Here is a 15,277-nt window from a genome sequence, read left to right on the forward strand (position 1 = left end):
AACATCTCTCTAGGGCGATAATGTGGATCTGTCCTTTGTCCACACACCACTCCCCGTCAGAGATTCCCGTCCCTCTTTTTTATTGCTGCATCTTTCTCGCTGAACAGCCCGATGGCTTTGACTACTTCTCACTCATTGCTGGTATCGTGAAATCTACATACTATTTCACTTGGATAGCCAGCTTCCCCACGGATTGGGAAAGTCGCATGACCGGCTTGACTAGCATGGCAGGGCGTCGCGCGACAAAGCATTGCTATGGAGTTTCACATTGCTTTTGTCTTCTGTACATTGAATTACATGGGGGGTGTCGCCGGGGTGGACTGTTTTCTTTTTTCCTTTACCATTTTTTCCTTAATTGTACGTAGGGTCATACCTCACACCGCACTTGCTGCGTCGATACATGGATATAGAGAGATACATAGCTTGCACATTCAGCTGAAATACAACTTGCATATTTGCAAATTATATCAGAGACTTATAGTATTATTAACATCAACATATCCTAAACCCACCAAAGAACCCCCCCCCCCCTAAGCACCCTTAACAGCCCTAACCTCCTCATCCTTGGGCAAAACATCCGGCAACGGGCCAACCGGCGTAATAGCAAACTGATTGATCTGCTTATGACTCTTGGTATAATGGAACTTGATATGCTCAAAATTCGTCGTCTCCTTGAAAGCCGGCACATCCCAATACAACTTCCTCATCCAGCGATGAATAGCCGGGTACCCGGACCGAATATCCCGAATATTGCACTTAAAGTGCTGCACATAGACCGGATCAAAGCGAATGATTGTCGTGAATAGACGAATATCCGCCTCCGTGATCTCTGAACCGAAGAAGTACGGCGCGTTCTTCGAGTCCGACAGATGCGCTTCGATCTTGTCGAGTGAGGAGAACAACGTCGTGACGGCCTTGTCATATGCTTCTTGCGTGGTGGCGAAGCCGGACTTGTAGACGCCGTTGTTGACGTCGTTGTAGATCCATTCGTTGGAGGAGTCGATCTCCGTGCGGAGAAAAGAGGGGAATAGGTCGATGGATCTGTAGGGTTCCGGGAGGAGGTCGTCGAACTCGTAGTAGAGCATGCGGATGATTTCAGCGCTCTGGTTTTTAGGAGGAGGAAGTTTAGCGCTTTGCACTCTGCTTGGGTGGGAAGGCGAGGGGGGATGTGCTTACCTCATTGCTTACGATGCGGTTGGTTTTCTTGTCGAATAGGACGGGGACGGTGAATCGGCCGGTGTAGTCGGGGTCATTGGAAAAGTAGATTTCGCGCAGGTGGGTGTAGTCGTGTAGAGGGTCGTTCGTGACATTTTCTTCGGGTTGTTGTTCTTCTGCGGTTGCGAAGCGCCAGCCTATTGTTTGATTCTGTGAGTTTTTCTCTCGTCGGATTGCTCAATTTGTGTGAAAACTAACCCTTTTCTCCTAGGTGCCAATGGACGGAGGTGAAGGAGATGATGTCCTCAAGACCCTTGAGCTTGCGTGTGATCAAAGTCCGGTGGGCTGTGCGAGGAATCGCGGCGTTAGTATGTGGATAATCAGCTCCGGAGGAAGATAGAGAGACGCACCCCAAGGACAGGCGTAAGAAACGTAGAGGTGATAACGGCCCTTCTCGGGAGGAAATTGAGCGCCAGGCTCTCTGGAGATCCAGTTGCGGAAGACTGACGTCTGGCGCTTGAACTCGCCCGACTTGTCATTGGGATTGACCCAGTCTGTGATCTTGCCACTGTTACCTGTCTGGATGAGCGCAGATAGTTAGTTAGAGGGGATTGATAATTGAATGAAACAGCGGGGAATAATGGTGACTTACAGCCATGGTGCGTGCTGGATTAAAGATCGGCTGTGCGGGGAAGAAAGAGCTTCTGCAGGTAGCTGGATGTGGAAAGCTGGAGATAGCTTTGGGTTGCAAGATATGTTGCGAGACTTGTCGAAGTCGATGGAGAGCGGGAAACATGAGGAACAATGGCAATGGCAAGGAGGGGCAGGGAGCTCGTTCATATACAAAAAGTAGGACGAGGCGATACGAGGCCAGACGCTGACCGATGGGGTGCGGGGAGCCAATGACGTGATGCTTTGCTTACAGCATTGCTTACGGAGGCGTTAATAACGGAAGTTGAGCCTCCCGCTTACAAACAGCTTGCTCAGTAATTAATTAATCAATCCCTCATCCTTCGCGGAATCACTAGTTAGCTTATTAGTCTTCTACTTAGTCAAGATTATTCTCGAAAAACGCGGAACATAGACAGTAGTATATTCCTAGAAGAATTTAATTGAGAAGATAAAACTACTTATACTGTGGCGTCTAGTGCGTAAACGGACATATCCAGAGAGATCACGGGCCTTTTTCTGCTCTCGTGCCGGTCACCCCCTCTACTTTCTCAGCTTCACCATCACATACGGAATCTCAACATCCTCCTCCGTCTGATCCTCCGCAGTCACCTCGAAGATGACGTTCTTCTGGTGCTCCGGAACAGGCTTCTTGCTGATGTGCTCCACCAACTTGCTCATCCTGTATCATAAGCAATTAGTACTGTAATACTTTCTGTGGTTATCGGGGGTACATACTTCATAGGAAGACGGTCCTTAACCTTAGACGGCCCATAGAAGCTGGCGTACAGGAGACTAACGCCAGAGCTAACCATGCTGATCTCCAATCCCATGTCGGAGAAGTGCTTGAGGAAGTCCTGGAGAGGAATATCATCCACCTCGAAGCGATCCCAGATTTGGTCGATTGTAACCTCGCCCTCCTTACCCATGTACTTGCCCTTGGGACTGGCAATAGGCTCACTGAAGCCCAGGAATGGAAGCGCAAGGTTCACGAATCCGTTCTTGTACTGCTCAATGTCGTCCTTGCCGTCAATGATCTTGAACAGCTCCAGGGCGACCAAACCAGTCACCAACGCCGTCGTAGTAGCAATGGCAGGAATGATCTTGCCAGCAATGAACTTGGTCTTGTGGCGATCAGCCTGGGGGATATCGTAGTTGTCGGCACGCAGGTTGCTGGCAGCGGTGATGAAGTCGATGTGGTGGTTCGTGTCGTCGTCCTTCTCAAATTCAACAGGGCTCAAGCGGAAGCCAGCTAGATCCTTGGGGGATGGAAGAGAATCCACGAGGCGCTGGATTTCCTGACCGTCGTCAAAGGACGAGCCAGTGGCCTGAGCGTCCGGGTCAGGATCGTTCTCATTCGCTTGAATCTTGACGCCGGACTTGGGGGTGAACTCGGGAACGATCATGTTGTCAACGACCTTTCTATAGTAGGCCTTGTCGGCGCCAGGGTTCTTAATGCCGTAGTTGAAAGCGTGGAGGTTGGCACCAGCAACGATGAAAGAAAGATGAGTGGGGTTTGCGCTGTCAAACTTCAACGGAGTAGGCGCACGCTTAGGTCCAGACCAGAAAAGCTGCCCAGAGGATGTCTTGGAGTCGCGCGGGAAGTTGTAGAGAAGCTGCTGGATAGCGTTGTTGTACTGCGCCTCGAACTGGTTACGGGCCCAAACGATACAGTCATCGAAGGTCAAGGGCTTGTCGGTGACCAGGAAGTCACGCAGGTGCTCCAGCGTCTGCTTCTCATTACCGGCCTGCTTGAGTGTCTGCTGGATATAGTTTGGCTGGGACAGATACATGTTGACAGCCTCGGGAGGGCCGACAAAGTATGTCTGGAAGAGGTCCCGGGCCCAAGCAATAGTATGCTCGATCCGGTTGGGGAAACTCTTCAGAGTGCACATAGGGAAGGTCTTCTCCGGCGGGTCTTGGGAGCTAGAATAGGACTCAGTGATGCGAGGCAGGACAACCTGAGTGTTGCCCTTTGTACCGAGAGTTCCACTCTCCAACAGGGGCTTCCTGAAGAAGACGCAACGACGGTCGACGTAGGTTCTTGCGTCCACGTTGTCAAGGGCATTCGTAACGCCGTCCAAGCCTTCCCAGAACTCCTCGTTGAAGATGTGCTCAGTGTCGGGTCCGACACGGTCCCGGAGCGTGACAATCTTGCCATTCAGCTCAGGGTTCATTGCCTGCACAGCAGCGGAAGCGCACTCGCTCTTGAGCTTGCCGACATCCCGGCTACGGAACAAGAATTGTCTGTTGAGGTTACTCTTCTCGATCTGATCCATATCGGTCACAATGATCTTTCCCTCAGGACCAGTTCCAAGACCCATCATGGCCCAATTCTTCAGCGTCTCACACCCAATGGCACCTGCTCCTACAAGGAACTGCTTGACGTTGGCAATCTTGTCCTGGAACTCCTTGCCAAAGACTGCAATTTGACCATCGTAGCGGCTGCCGAGAGGCTTACAAGCCTCCTCAGAGCGGGTGACGGATGTGGGAAGAGATTCCAAGGAGTCAAAGTAAAGCCACTGTTTTACAGGGTTGAACTTTCCGGAGACCGCCTTCAAGACCTCCTGCGCCGCAATGCCTCCGAACAGGGCAGCCAGGGGGTTCAGATCGCCACGGGCTTGGTAGCTCAGCTCCTTGATGAGCTTCTCATCCAGCTCCACCTTCTCTTCGAGGCTTGAAGCCAGTTCATTCGCAATCTTGAACACGTCCTGGGCATCGCTATCATTGTGGGGGCGGGGAAGATCGCCATTGTGGCTCTCTGCAAACTTGTGAAGTGCCTGGACACCAACATGCAATTGCTGGGGCCGGTCAAACTTTGCAAAGTCGGAAATGATGAACTCGGGGTTCTTGATCTGTTCGCTAAGAGGAGCAAAGTCCATGAACTTAGGCATCTTGACTTGAGAGTAGATGCCACCGCTCTGGTATGTTCCCAGATCAGAGACATCACCAATAGAGAAGGTGTAAGGTCCCTTCACAGTAACTTTGCGAGGAGCACAACCGTTGAGACCCTCCATGCCCTTGATTTCGGAGAAAGTGACAAAATCACCGTCCTCCAAGCCATGACGGGTCTCATCCAGAGCAGAAACCAAGCCATTCTCGTCGATAGCCGCCACAATGCCACTGACGGGCTCCTCACCTGTCGCATCACCGACAGTGAAGTTCTTTCCAAAGTCGTTGAAGAGATAGCCAAAGAGACCGAAGGTATCCGTGATAGTAAGGTAGATGCCGTTCTTGTGGCAGAAGTCGGCAATCGCGAGCTGCTCCTTCAAGGGAGTCAAGGTGAGGACAATGGCCTGGTAACGCTTCAACTGTTCGAGGTTCTCTGCGATATTGCTGCCCTCGTGGACCGTGACGGGAACGTAGGAGTTGAGCTCTGCAACTCTGGGAGCTGTGACCTCGGCACGCGGCTTACCGACGTCTTGGGGCTGGAGGAAGAACTGGGAGGACAGGTCGGAGATGGCGACAGGGGCAGGATCGTACAATGTGAGGGACTTCACACCGGCAAGGGCGATGTTCTTGGCTGGTAGCAATCAATAAGTGGTTCAGATGATACGCAAGATGTTGTACCCACCGATTTCGACACCCAGACCCTTCAATCCGACGACAAGGACGTTCGAAGAGCCCATACGCTTCATGGCTTCATGACCGAGGACATACCTGAACACATCACAACCCATCAGTATCTGTCTCGTAGTGGCAAACGGATACGGGGATGGAACACCTACAGTTGCCGGCTGTACAACGACTCATCGATTTCACCCTGCTTGATCGCCTCCACAGTCTCCTGTGGGTTATCCACTTGCATCTTGGCGTCCTAAATCTGGTCAGTAAGGGAAGATGGACCAAAGAAGTTGTTTTGGCATCTCCGGGGTGATGAGGCATACATACAGTCATGATCTTCTTCTCCGGCGGAGCTTTGTTGTCGGCAGACGCTCTTCGCTTTCCCAGCTTCGCAGCGTCGCGAACGGGAATTTCGGTGGTAATTGTGAAAACTTGAGATGAAAGTCTTGCCGCTGGGAGCAAGACTTTCAGGCAGTATACTCCTGATGTAAAGAGTCAGGTAGGAGGGGTAGGAGCGGTGAGGTACGCGGAAGCGGGCAAGGCGAGATGAGACGAAAGCGATAGCAAAGTACAGACGGACAATATACTCTAGAGCAAGAGCAAGACTTTTAGAAGAAATAGAAAGAAAAGGCGCAGGTATCGCAGTATATAATATAGAAAGGGTGAGGAGAGGCGGGGAAGAAGGAAGAAAGATGGATCACTAATGCAGCGAGCTCTCTCAGCGGCGACGTAAGAGAGAGGGACAAGCTGTCGGCGGCTGACTCAGCGGGTTTATTGCCACTCATTGGCTGGAGCCCCGCGGACACGCCCAGCAGCGAGTCGGCAACTCCCATTCAGTCAGTGACAATGAGCTCCAAAGCAGCTGAATCGGCGGTGATGAGGCATCTTAGGCGGAGGTGCTCGGATCCAGATGAGTATCGGTCCTGGATAAAGCCTGGCCTCAATTCTGTCCAACATTGATGTCTGATAGTCAACGAGACTCAATCCTCAGTCATCTTTTCTACGCCGCACCTCTTTCGCGACGCGCCGCGGCTTTACTGCGTCGAACAACGCGGTGACCCGTGCCTTTTTCCCCAAGAGAGGCTTGTTCTAGGGTAACTTCTTCACATGTGTCGATACGAACTTCTTGGATGTGGACTTCTATACTGGCAGCGTCATAAATCCAGAAAAAATAAGGACCATTCCTTAAGGTTCGTTCTTTACTATGGTGCTTCTGGGCCTGTCTAGATATCTGACTTTATCGTCTCCAGAGAGATCCGCGCACAATGCTCCACGAGATCCTCCTCTCCCTCTCGGGGCAACCATCACCTCTTTTCAATCCAGAGACTGAAGGAAGTGGTATCTCTGAAGATGCCTTTCCCTTGGTTTCCCCTCCGGAGAAAGCCCTCCTCGCCTCTCTTGCCCGTCTGAGCCGTCTCCATACCGAACTACGAACACATACCGCCTTAATTTCCTCCTCCCACCCTTCTGTTATTTGTCGCGCAGTCTCGACGGCCATAAGCTCACGTCACCTGGGCGAATTCCAAAGAAAAATCTTAGAAGTGGAGAAATCGATCCTGGTAGAGGATAGTGGTTATGTGGGCGGTTACGGAATCGTGCCATTGTCGACGATTGTTGGCGAATTTTCTCCATGGACGCGACGATTGGAATGGCTGTGGGAGACGGTTAGGTTGATATGGCCCATAGACTCCCGAAATATAGACCAGCTTTGCACTGGCGTGGCTCTGATCGATCACCTTCGGGCGGAAACGCAAACAGGGTACGTTGACCTGAAAGATATGGCCTTGCATTTGGTTGGTATTGCAGAGACTGCTTGGATGAGACAGTTGTCCCCTTGGTTGCTGTACGGAAATCTCCCCATCCTCGGCGGATCCGACTTCTTCATACAACGCGATAATGCAAGCCATGATCAACCGCCCGCTGCCACGCAATTCGTCGTGCATCCAGAGCTCCTGCCCCAGTTTGTAACAGCTCATACAGCCTCATCTATCTTGTTCATCGGCAAAACGTTGAATCTCATTAGAGCAAAGCGCAATGCACCTGCTGCGAATTCCTCTGCGGGCTTATCGACTACTTCCGTCTCACTACACACGGAACATATAGAACAGCTTGCTGCATTGAAATCACCTATATCAGCGTCGAGACTGTCGAGTGCCGTGAATGCCATCCGGTTCTCTCTGTCCCAAAGCACGCTCTCCAAGATTTTCCCACTACCCAAAATTCTCGAAGTCCTCTCAGTTCTCCACGATTTTCTATTACTCCGACGGGGCGAATTTGCAACGGCTTTGGTATCTCATGCCGATACACGCATTCAAGAGAGATATCGGAAACACGGGCATTCAGCCTCCAGGCACAACCCATCAGAAGATCTTAGGGGGCTTTCTATCAAGGAAGGAGATGTAGTGACTGCTCTGTCACAGACGCTCTCAGAGCTCTACTCGCTGCAAACCGAAGAAGATCCCGCAGACGATGAGCTTGATCTTGCAAAAGAGCTGCTTCGGCTGTCGATCAAGCAGGATGCTGACAATAGCCCAGCGCTGTCTCCCGATCTTGCTGGATCTGAGATGAATGCTAGAATCTCGGACGTCGCCTTTGACGATCTTCTTTTCCCCACTCCAACGTGTCTCTCGGTCCACGTCCGCTCGCCTCTCGATTTGTTTCTGTCCGCCTCTGATATATCAATCTACTCGAAGATTCACTCTTACATTCTTGGTATCCGACGCGCCCAGATGCATTTGGGCGACTTGTGGAAGCATACTTTCCTTCGAAAGATCCATCCATCTCCGTGGGGTCCGCCTCGCAGCAGCACTCCTTACGGCCAGAGTAGACTAAAGCTCGGCAGACAGAGAGACAACACCAGGACTCGGCAGATGAGGCCAGTCTGGGCAACGAGCAGTGCCTCCCTTTTTGTTCTATCAGAACTAGGGAGCTACTTCCAGGGAGAAGTTCTCAATGGCAACTGGCAACATTTTCGAGAATGGATCGAAGGTGGATCCCCAACAACGGGCTCACGACCTGGAACCGCGTCCTCCGCTAATAGTAAGCGCACCGACCATTTTCAGGCCATTAACGACCCGGCCGAATCTGGTTCCGGAGGTGATAGTCAGATGGTCCAACGGCATGACCCTGAAACACTGACCGCGGCGCATCGTCGTTATCTCTTTTCTCTTGTTGAATCTCTTTTCCTCACGGACATACCCTTTACTAAAGCCCTCCGCTCCTTACTGACCAGCGTGGAACACTTTATTGCACTAGTAGTTCGACTGGAAAGCATCCAGCGCAACATGGACCTCGAGACCGATGAGGGCGTTGTTGATGCTTTAGTAGACTATGCAGGGGAAGAGAGGGAGATATGGCAATCACTCAGTGTTGCGCGGGCTAGTGTCGAAGCAGGAATCAAGGACGCTGTGGCACGACTGCGAGACATTGATGACAGCCGATCTGGAGAAGGGCGGCAGATGCTTGAATTTGTGAAGGACTCACGCGAGAATGGGTCGCTCCAAGCTAATGGCTCAGCGACCGAGTCTGGTTCCTTCCACTATGTGCCTCGGAAAGCGGCTGGTGTTGACCGTCTGCTCATGAAGCTGGACTTTGGCAATGCTAATGGAGGCATGGGACTTGGAGTCAGTGCTGCAGGTACTTTCGGTGGAATGGCATAATTAGCGGGCTGCTCATTGCTGGCATATTGCATCGAATCGGTCGAGCCGTGGCTGGCTACTGAGCAGCGAAGACAGATATGACTGTCATGTCGCGTTATGATTTATGAATAGCATGACTTTACGGTGTAGGAGAGTGGCTATGGATAGACTTCTGTCTGTAATGCGTTCTGTTCTAGGCCCATGTGCTCTGCCAGGAGGAACGTGACCTCGGGCGAGATCTGCTTTCCTTTCTCGCCGGTGCGTAAACATATACGTACTTACTTCCACGCGTCCTTTTTCTCCCAAGCAACGACGCCCAATTCCCTGCAGTTGTGCTCATCGTCCAAGTGTGGTTGGGCTTGAAGATTCGTCTAGACTGAAGGATCTCCAAATTATCAGTTAACATTAACCGATCTTGCCGCATTGACAGGATGCTACAATCTACTCCACGGGGCCTCCAATCAATCAATAGACTCGCAGATATGCTTCCGGATGGGCAAACTCTTGTCTCATTGGAAAGAAACAATCAAGCACTAATCCCAGCTGACATGCTAGTTACTGCTTACATGCATGATTAATATCGGATGGAGATGCTGGAAGTCTGAATTTTGTCCAGGCAGATGGCCAGTTGTGCAAATATGAAACGAAGTCACCCATCTGGACGATCGGTGCAGTCTAGACTGCCTGCAGGATCGCGACAGTTGTTCTCTGCGCACCTTAATTTGATAAACAAATGTGAAAAGTCTGACGATGCACATGATCAGTGTTCGGTACTATCACGGATTACCCAAATAGGAAAGCCACCCTGGCCGGTACGGAAGAGGAGGAATTGTTGTTTTCTTTTCTCTCCTTCGGTCTACGTTGGGATTCTCCCGCCATTCCCATTCCCCCGACTCCTGGTCTTGGCTCTCACCCCTGTCTTGCACATACGGCTGCCACTGGACTTCTGTCTCTAAAAAAAAAAAAATAACAAAGATTGGATCGAATGCTAATTGTGTAAGGGGGCGAAAGGTCAAAAGAAGAAAGGGTTCGAATATGGGGAGGCAGGGCGAGCTTGGCAGATCTGGAGGAATCTGCATCCTGGAATGCTCCGATCGTTGGACAATGATATGCCGTCGGAGTCATCCATGGTACCATCCCGGGTTGTCATTTTTCGGAAGCTTCGTGCGATAGTGGCAAAAGTACCACCCTTACGCCCTCCCTGGGTCAATTACGGGGGTGCGGAGTATGGGAGCATGGGAGTTCTGGGGAACAACCGGCAACCCAAAGCCGCCAGCAGAGAAAGGGCGGAGACCAACATAACCTATCGGCGAATTTTGAGGCCACCGACATTTGGGATTCTGAATGATGAACCTCTCATGTGCCATACTTGCTTATTCTCAAACCCGCCCAAAGCGTGGGGAAGATCACCGCCGCACTGGGGAGAAAATCTAGAAGGATGAATGACCCCATGAAAATCGGGGCCGACGCAGCAAGGATACCCGGAAAAGGGCAGCCCTTCAAGTCCCGGAACCCCTCAAAAAGTACTGTGTTCTTATCTTGCTGCAGGATGGGGTCGCGGATGTCGTGGGGACGGTTCCATGCTGCGAGGACAGATTAATTACACCACCACTTCGATGCCGAGACCGTTATTGGAGGGTTCCATTCCATGGAAGCCCTCGGAGCTACAAGCCGGGGAGAGCTCTACCCTGCTTTTTGCACGCTACCTCTTGCACCACCATTACCCATCGTTCTCTGATTAGAACGGCTTAGACATCCGAGGATTCATTTTCCGTAAAAACAGTCCTCTGATTCAATGTTGGCCAATATAGGGAATTACCCGTCAGAGTCGCTGATGGAGCTGTTCTGACCGCTATTGCAGCGGCGTCGGTTCCAATCTGATCCAGCAGCTCGGTCTCCCCGTACACGGGAATCCCGTTCTGGTGGGCCATTCCACTTTAATGAATGATTGATCGTCATCCCTCGATCAAATGATCAGGGTGACTTGCCGGGTTCAGCAACCAAGCAATGAGAGAAGTCACGATGCCTGCTTCAGACACCACCATTCCCCCCTATTGCTCTGCTATGCGTCCGATGCCTGCCTTTCCGCCCTGCGTTGCCCTGTGGCAAGCTTTCCTGGCCATAGCTTATGCATGGACCAGCCCTGGTACCACGGATGGTCTTGGGCGATGATGTGGTCTGGGTCTTGAAGTCATCGTGAAAGCAGCTCTAGAATCTGACGATGGACCCATCAAGGCAATCACGCGGCCATCATATTTTTCTGATTCCTTCTATTTTCGGATGTCTTGTGCGACAGTTGGAGATATGCGGTTTCGACGGGTCGTTGTCCGTTGGTCTTCTCCAGGTCTATAAACCCCAGGTTCTCCTACCAAGACAATGGGGATCCGACGATATTCTCTATAGCCATCGCGCCCCTGTGGTAGCCAAAGACTTTTTCACTTTGCGTGCACAGTTGATTTCCATTCCGTTTTCGTCCTTTATACCTTAATCTTTAATTTAATAATCTTGCACGCACCATCGCCATGCGTTCTGTATTGTGCCGGTCGCTATCGGCTCTGGCCCCAGCCCGGTCTTGGGCACCATCCGCCATGATCCAGCCTATGTCGCAGCGGCTGCACTCCACAGGGTCAGGTTCTCATGGCTCACACCACATCCAAACCCGGATACCGTCGTTGAAAGGCGAGCCCAAGCAGGGCCACCGATTCCGCGAGTTTGACCTTGACGATCGTGTCTTCGCCATCACTGGTGGTGGACGAGGACTCGGATTGGCGATGGCTGAAGCTTTGATGGAGGCTGGTGCGAAAGGTACGATCCCAAGGATCTACGAAGCCAAATTTATCCCTTTGAGCGACTTCTAACCTTAATCTTCGTATACAGTCTACTGCTTGGATCGACTTGAGTCTCCCCACCCCGACTTCCTCGCCGCTCAAGAGCATGCCGAGAAGAACTATGGTGGCAGCCTGGAGTACCACCGTATCGATGTCCGGGATGAGTCTGAAGTGAACGACCTCTTTGCGGAAATCGCAGGCAAGAACCGGCGACTGGATGGCTTGATTGCCGCCGCAGGTATCAACCACCTGCAGAGCGCTCTGGAACACTCGCAGGTGGCTCTTAACGAAGTCATGCAAATCAACTTTAATGGAGTCTTCAACTCGGCCACTGCTGCTGCGCGGCAGATGTTCAACTACCAACAGAAGGGCTCCATCCTTCTCATTGCTAGCATGAGCGGTCTGATTGCCAACAAGGGAATGACCTCTCCCGTTTACAACGCCTCCAAGGCGGCTGTAATCCAGCTGTCCCGATCCCTCGCTATGGAATGGGGCCGTCACGGCATCCGCGTGAACAGCCTGTGCCCCGGCCATATCATCACCCCAATGGTGGAACAGGTGTTCCAGCAGAACCCTGCATCCCGAGCCGTCTGGGAAGCCGAGAACATGCTCGGACGACTTGCCTACCCGGAGGAATTCCGAGGTGCTGCTCTCTTCGCTCTGAGTGACGCGAGCAGCTTCATGACCGGCAGCACTATGCTCATCGACGGTGGCCACACCGCATGGTAAGATGCAGCTGCCTCGTCAAAGATCACGAAGAGAAAAATCTACTACTACCGGAGTTGGCAATAAATAAACAACACGTTGGGAAATGGTATTTAGAGAGGGTCCGTCCGGGGAGGAGTTCTATAAATAGCCTTGCGTGAAGGGATGAGCATTTCAAAAGTCGCCTACTATTATGGATGATTCTTTTTTCTTGGGGAAAGGGGGGACATACCCATGGCTTCTTTTTGATGTATCATACATACGGTTTTCTTATCTTTCTTCATGGCCTCATCACCAGCTTTATCTTTTATTGTTGCATTCTTTTTGGTTATGAGGGTTTTAAAGCGCGTCAAATGAACTTGTTTGGTTAATGGGATGACCTGATAGCTGTTTGGCTTGATGAACCTTTTTACTTTGCTTGAATGGATACGGCTAGGCTTCTGCCTTTGAAAGAAAGAAACCATTGATCTATCAATTATTCCCTCATGGTTTGAGTATGACTTTTATATCTATCTAAACATCCGTTAGATTCCCTTCACATATTGCCGACTACCCAATCTACGACTAACATCCTTATATCGAAGCTACTCACCCAATTTCAAAAATCTACAAAATATACGTAAACTTCTCCCCCCTCCCACCACCATCACCACCTTGACCACCCCCAAACCCCGCCATAAGCACCTCCCTCTCCTCCAACTCAATCCCCTCCCCATCATCCCCATCCCTACCCCCACCCCTAGTACTTTCCCTCTCCACCCCCCTCATCTCCCTCCCCAAAAGCACCCTCAACACGCCCGCCAACACCGCCACACCCACCATACACCCGGCACAAACCGCCATGCCAGGCACATACCACGGTCCCTGACTCGCCGGATACAGCCTCGTGCCCAACAACGGCCCGCACTGGCCAATAACATTCAGCAGGGCGACGCTCGCCCCCTTCCCCTCGTTCGCGGGCCGGTTATCCATGGTCCAGGTGATGATGAGCGTGATGGCGGAGAAGAACCCCGATGTGGCGGGGTAAACGGCCAGATAGCGGATGGCGACGTGGATGGTGGGCGGGAGGTGCGAGTGGAAGTGTCCTGCTAGGGCGATGGCCAGGTAGGCCGTTGCGGAGAGCAGCGCGTGGAAGATTAGGTATGGGCTGCGCGTGCGGGTGCGGTCCGAGAGGTGGGATGTTAGGAGGACGGTTAGGAAGGAGAGGAGGTAGGGTGGGGCGGAGAGGGCTTGCGAGGTTAGGGAGGTGTAGCCCATGCTATAGTTTTGGACCGTGGGTGGTTAGTTTTGGGTTGGTGAGGGGAAGAGGATGGGGAGGGGGAGTGGTTACTCTTGGATGATGGTGGGGAGGAAGACAGGCATGGAGCTGAAGGCGACGTTGCAGGCGAAGAACATGAACTGTATTGAGAGTGAGCGGATGGTGGATGGTAGAGATGGTGGTAATCTGGGGAGAGGCTCACGGCTGTGATATAGGATTTGGGATCGGTAAGAGTCTTCTTGACTTCAATCCAGTTGAAGGATTTGCGCTGCTGCGATTGCTGCTGGTGTGGTTTGTGGTTGGGTTTGAGCTCGTCCATGCGCAGCTGTGCGATGGCGCGCTGTCGGGGGTTCAGGAATGAGGCGCTCCCTGGTGTATCGGGGATGAGCATCCAGGCGAAGACGGCGACGACGATGCTGGGGAACCCTTCGACTAGGAAGAGAGTGCGCCAGGGTGCAATTGGGCCGTTGTCGCTCACGCGGACGATGATCCAGGCGAGGCTGCTGGCGAAGGATGAGGCGAGGGGAGCTGCGGAGATGAAGAGGCCGTTTCGGAAGGCGAGCTCTTCGCGTTTGTAGAAGAGTGAAAGGTAGAAGGGTACTCCAGGGCCGAATGCTGCTTCGGTGATGCCGAGGGCTGCTCGGAGGAAGACGAGAGCTCCGAATGAAGTAGCGAGCGACTGCAGAGATGCGACGAGGCCCCAGCCGCAGACGCAGAGAGCGATGTAGATGTGCGGTGGGACGAGTTTGTACATGAGGGTCATCCATTCGAAGAGAATGTAGGTGATGTAGAAGGCCGTGAGGAGCCATTCATATTGCGATGACGAGAGATGCAGGTCATCTGCGAGACCGGCGATTTTGGCATTTCCAATGTCTGGTTTATGTTAGCTGATATCAATCTTAAGATGGGGTATATAGAAGGTCTTGGCTGCGCCAAGGACAAATCACGTACTTGAACGATCCAGAAATGAAAGTAGATAGAGTAGAGCTAGAAAAGGGACCAATTTGCGATCGAATTGCTTGATGACTCCATCCTCTTCCTCTTTCGTGTACTTTGGCATGCTAATTCTACTATTCGAAAGGGGCTGCACATCTTCGAAGGAATCATATCCTTCATCGAACCCGTCGTCAGTAAATGACTCCCCATCGGAGCTGAAGGCCGTCTGAACTCTCAGAGACCCGGCTGCTGGACGGTCTGGATTGGGAGAAGCATCATTCTCGGAGCGGTCGGAGACAGGCGTATACTGAGGAGTGGACGAAGATCCACTGGAGACGGAGATGGCCTCGGTCGGGCCGGGGCGCAAGGAGGCCATCTTTGGTGGATTGGGGAGGGGTTGGGATGGTTTAGAAAATCATGCCTCCTGAAAGTCTAACGACCCGACCACTACCAAAAATGCTGGTCGGGATTGACTGCTTCGCCCTGAATGCGATGAAATTGTTACTGTTCGGAGGTTTACGTAC

At 52.0% G+C, this 15,277-nt stretch overlaps 5 protein-coding genes across 5 annotated transcripts; 3 read left to right on the forward strand and 2 right to left on the reverse strand.

The window, feature by feature from the left end:
* Window positions 1–528: 528 nt before the first annotated feature.
* On the reverse strand, window positions 529–6,080 carry ubaA (E1 ubiquitin-activating protein ubaA; the record flags this gene model as incomplete). The annotated part of the gene is made up of 11 exons (XM_025710193.1): window positions 5,716–6,080; window positions 5,553–5,641; window positions 5,399–5,484; window positions 2,563–5,347; window positions 2,386–2,506; window positions 1,959–2,073; window positions 1,808–1,920; window positions 1,566–1,734; window positions 1,414–1,500; window positions 1,177–1,352; window positions 529–1,103 (listed from the first exon to the last, which is right to left on the reverse strand). The coding sequence occupies exons 1-11, from the start codon at window positions 5,719–5,721 to the stop codon at window positions 531–533; spliced, it is 4,320 nt and encodes a 1,439-aa protein (XP_025560637.1). The 5' UTR covers window positions 5,722–6,080.
* A 165-nt stretch (window positions 6,081–6,245) lies between these two features.
* On the forward strand, window positions 6,246–9,220 carry BO88DRAFT_369540 (putative gamma-tubulin complex component GCP4). Its single transcript, XM_025704144.1, has 2 exons — window positions 6,246–6,578; window positions 6,639–9,220. The coding sequence occupies exon 2, from the start codon at window positions 6,654–6,656 to the stop codon at window positions 9,045–9,047; it is 2,394 nt and encodes a 797-aa protein (XP_025560638.1). The 5' UTR covers window positions 6,246–6,578; window positions 6,639–6,653; the 3' UTR covers window positions 9,048–9,220.
* Window positions 9,221–11,102: 1,882 nt separating this feature from the next.
* Window positions 11,103–11,591, forward strand: BO88DRAFT_88926 (uncharacterized protein). The gene has a single exon (XM_025713232.1). It carries the CDS (start codon window positions 11,248–11,250, stop codon window positions 11,512–11,514), a length of 267 nt encoding a protein of 88 aa, XP_025560639.1. The 5' UTR covers window positions 11,103–11,247; the 3' UTR covers window positions 11,515–11,591.
* BO88DRAFT_88901 (putative short chain dehydrogenase/oxidoreductase) lies at window positions 11,383–12,667 on the forward strand. Its single transcript, XM_025713231.1, has 2 exons — window positions 11,383–11,831; window positions 11,904–12,667. The coding sequence occupies exons 1-2, from the start codon at window positions 11,549–11,551 to the stop codon at window positions 12,581–12,583; spliced, it is 963 nt and encodes a 320-aa protein (XP_025560640.1). The 5' UTR covers window positions 11,383–11,548; the 3' UTR covers window positions 12,584–12,667.
* A 476-nt stretch (window positions 12,668–13,143) lies between these two features.
* On the reverse strand, window positions 13,144–15,274 carry BO88DRAFT_445270 (putative MFS transporter; the record flags this gene model as incomplete). Its single annotated transcript, XM_025710194.1, has 5 exons — window positions 14,769–15,274; window positions 14,020–14,690; window positions 13,890–13,957; window positions 13,260–13,817; window positions 13,144–13,165 (listed from the first exon to the last, which is right to left on the reverse strand). The coding sequence occupies exons 1-5, from the start codon at window positions 15,127–15,129 to the stop codon at window positions 13,144–13,146; spliced, it is 1,680 nt and encodes a 559-aa protein (XP_025560641.1). The 5' UTR covers window positions 15,130–15,274.
* Between the last annotated feature and the right edge of the window lie 3 nt (window positions 15,275–15,277).

This window comes from Aspergillus vadensis (assembly GCF_003184925.1).
Source record: "Aspergillus vadensis CBS 113365 unplaced genomic scaffold BO88scaffold_19, whole genome shotgun sequence".
NCBI classification, from domain to species: domain Eukaryota; kingdom Fungi; phylum Ascomycota; class Eurotiomycetes; order Eurotiales; family Aspergillaceae; genus Aspergillus; species Aspergillus vadensis.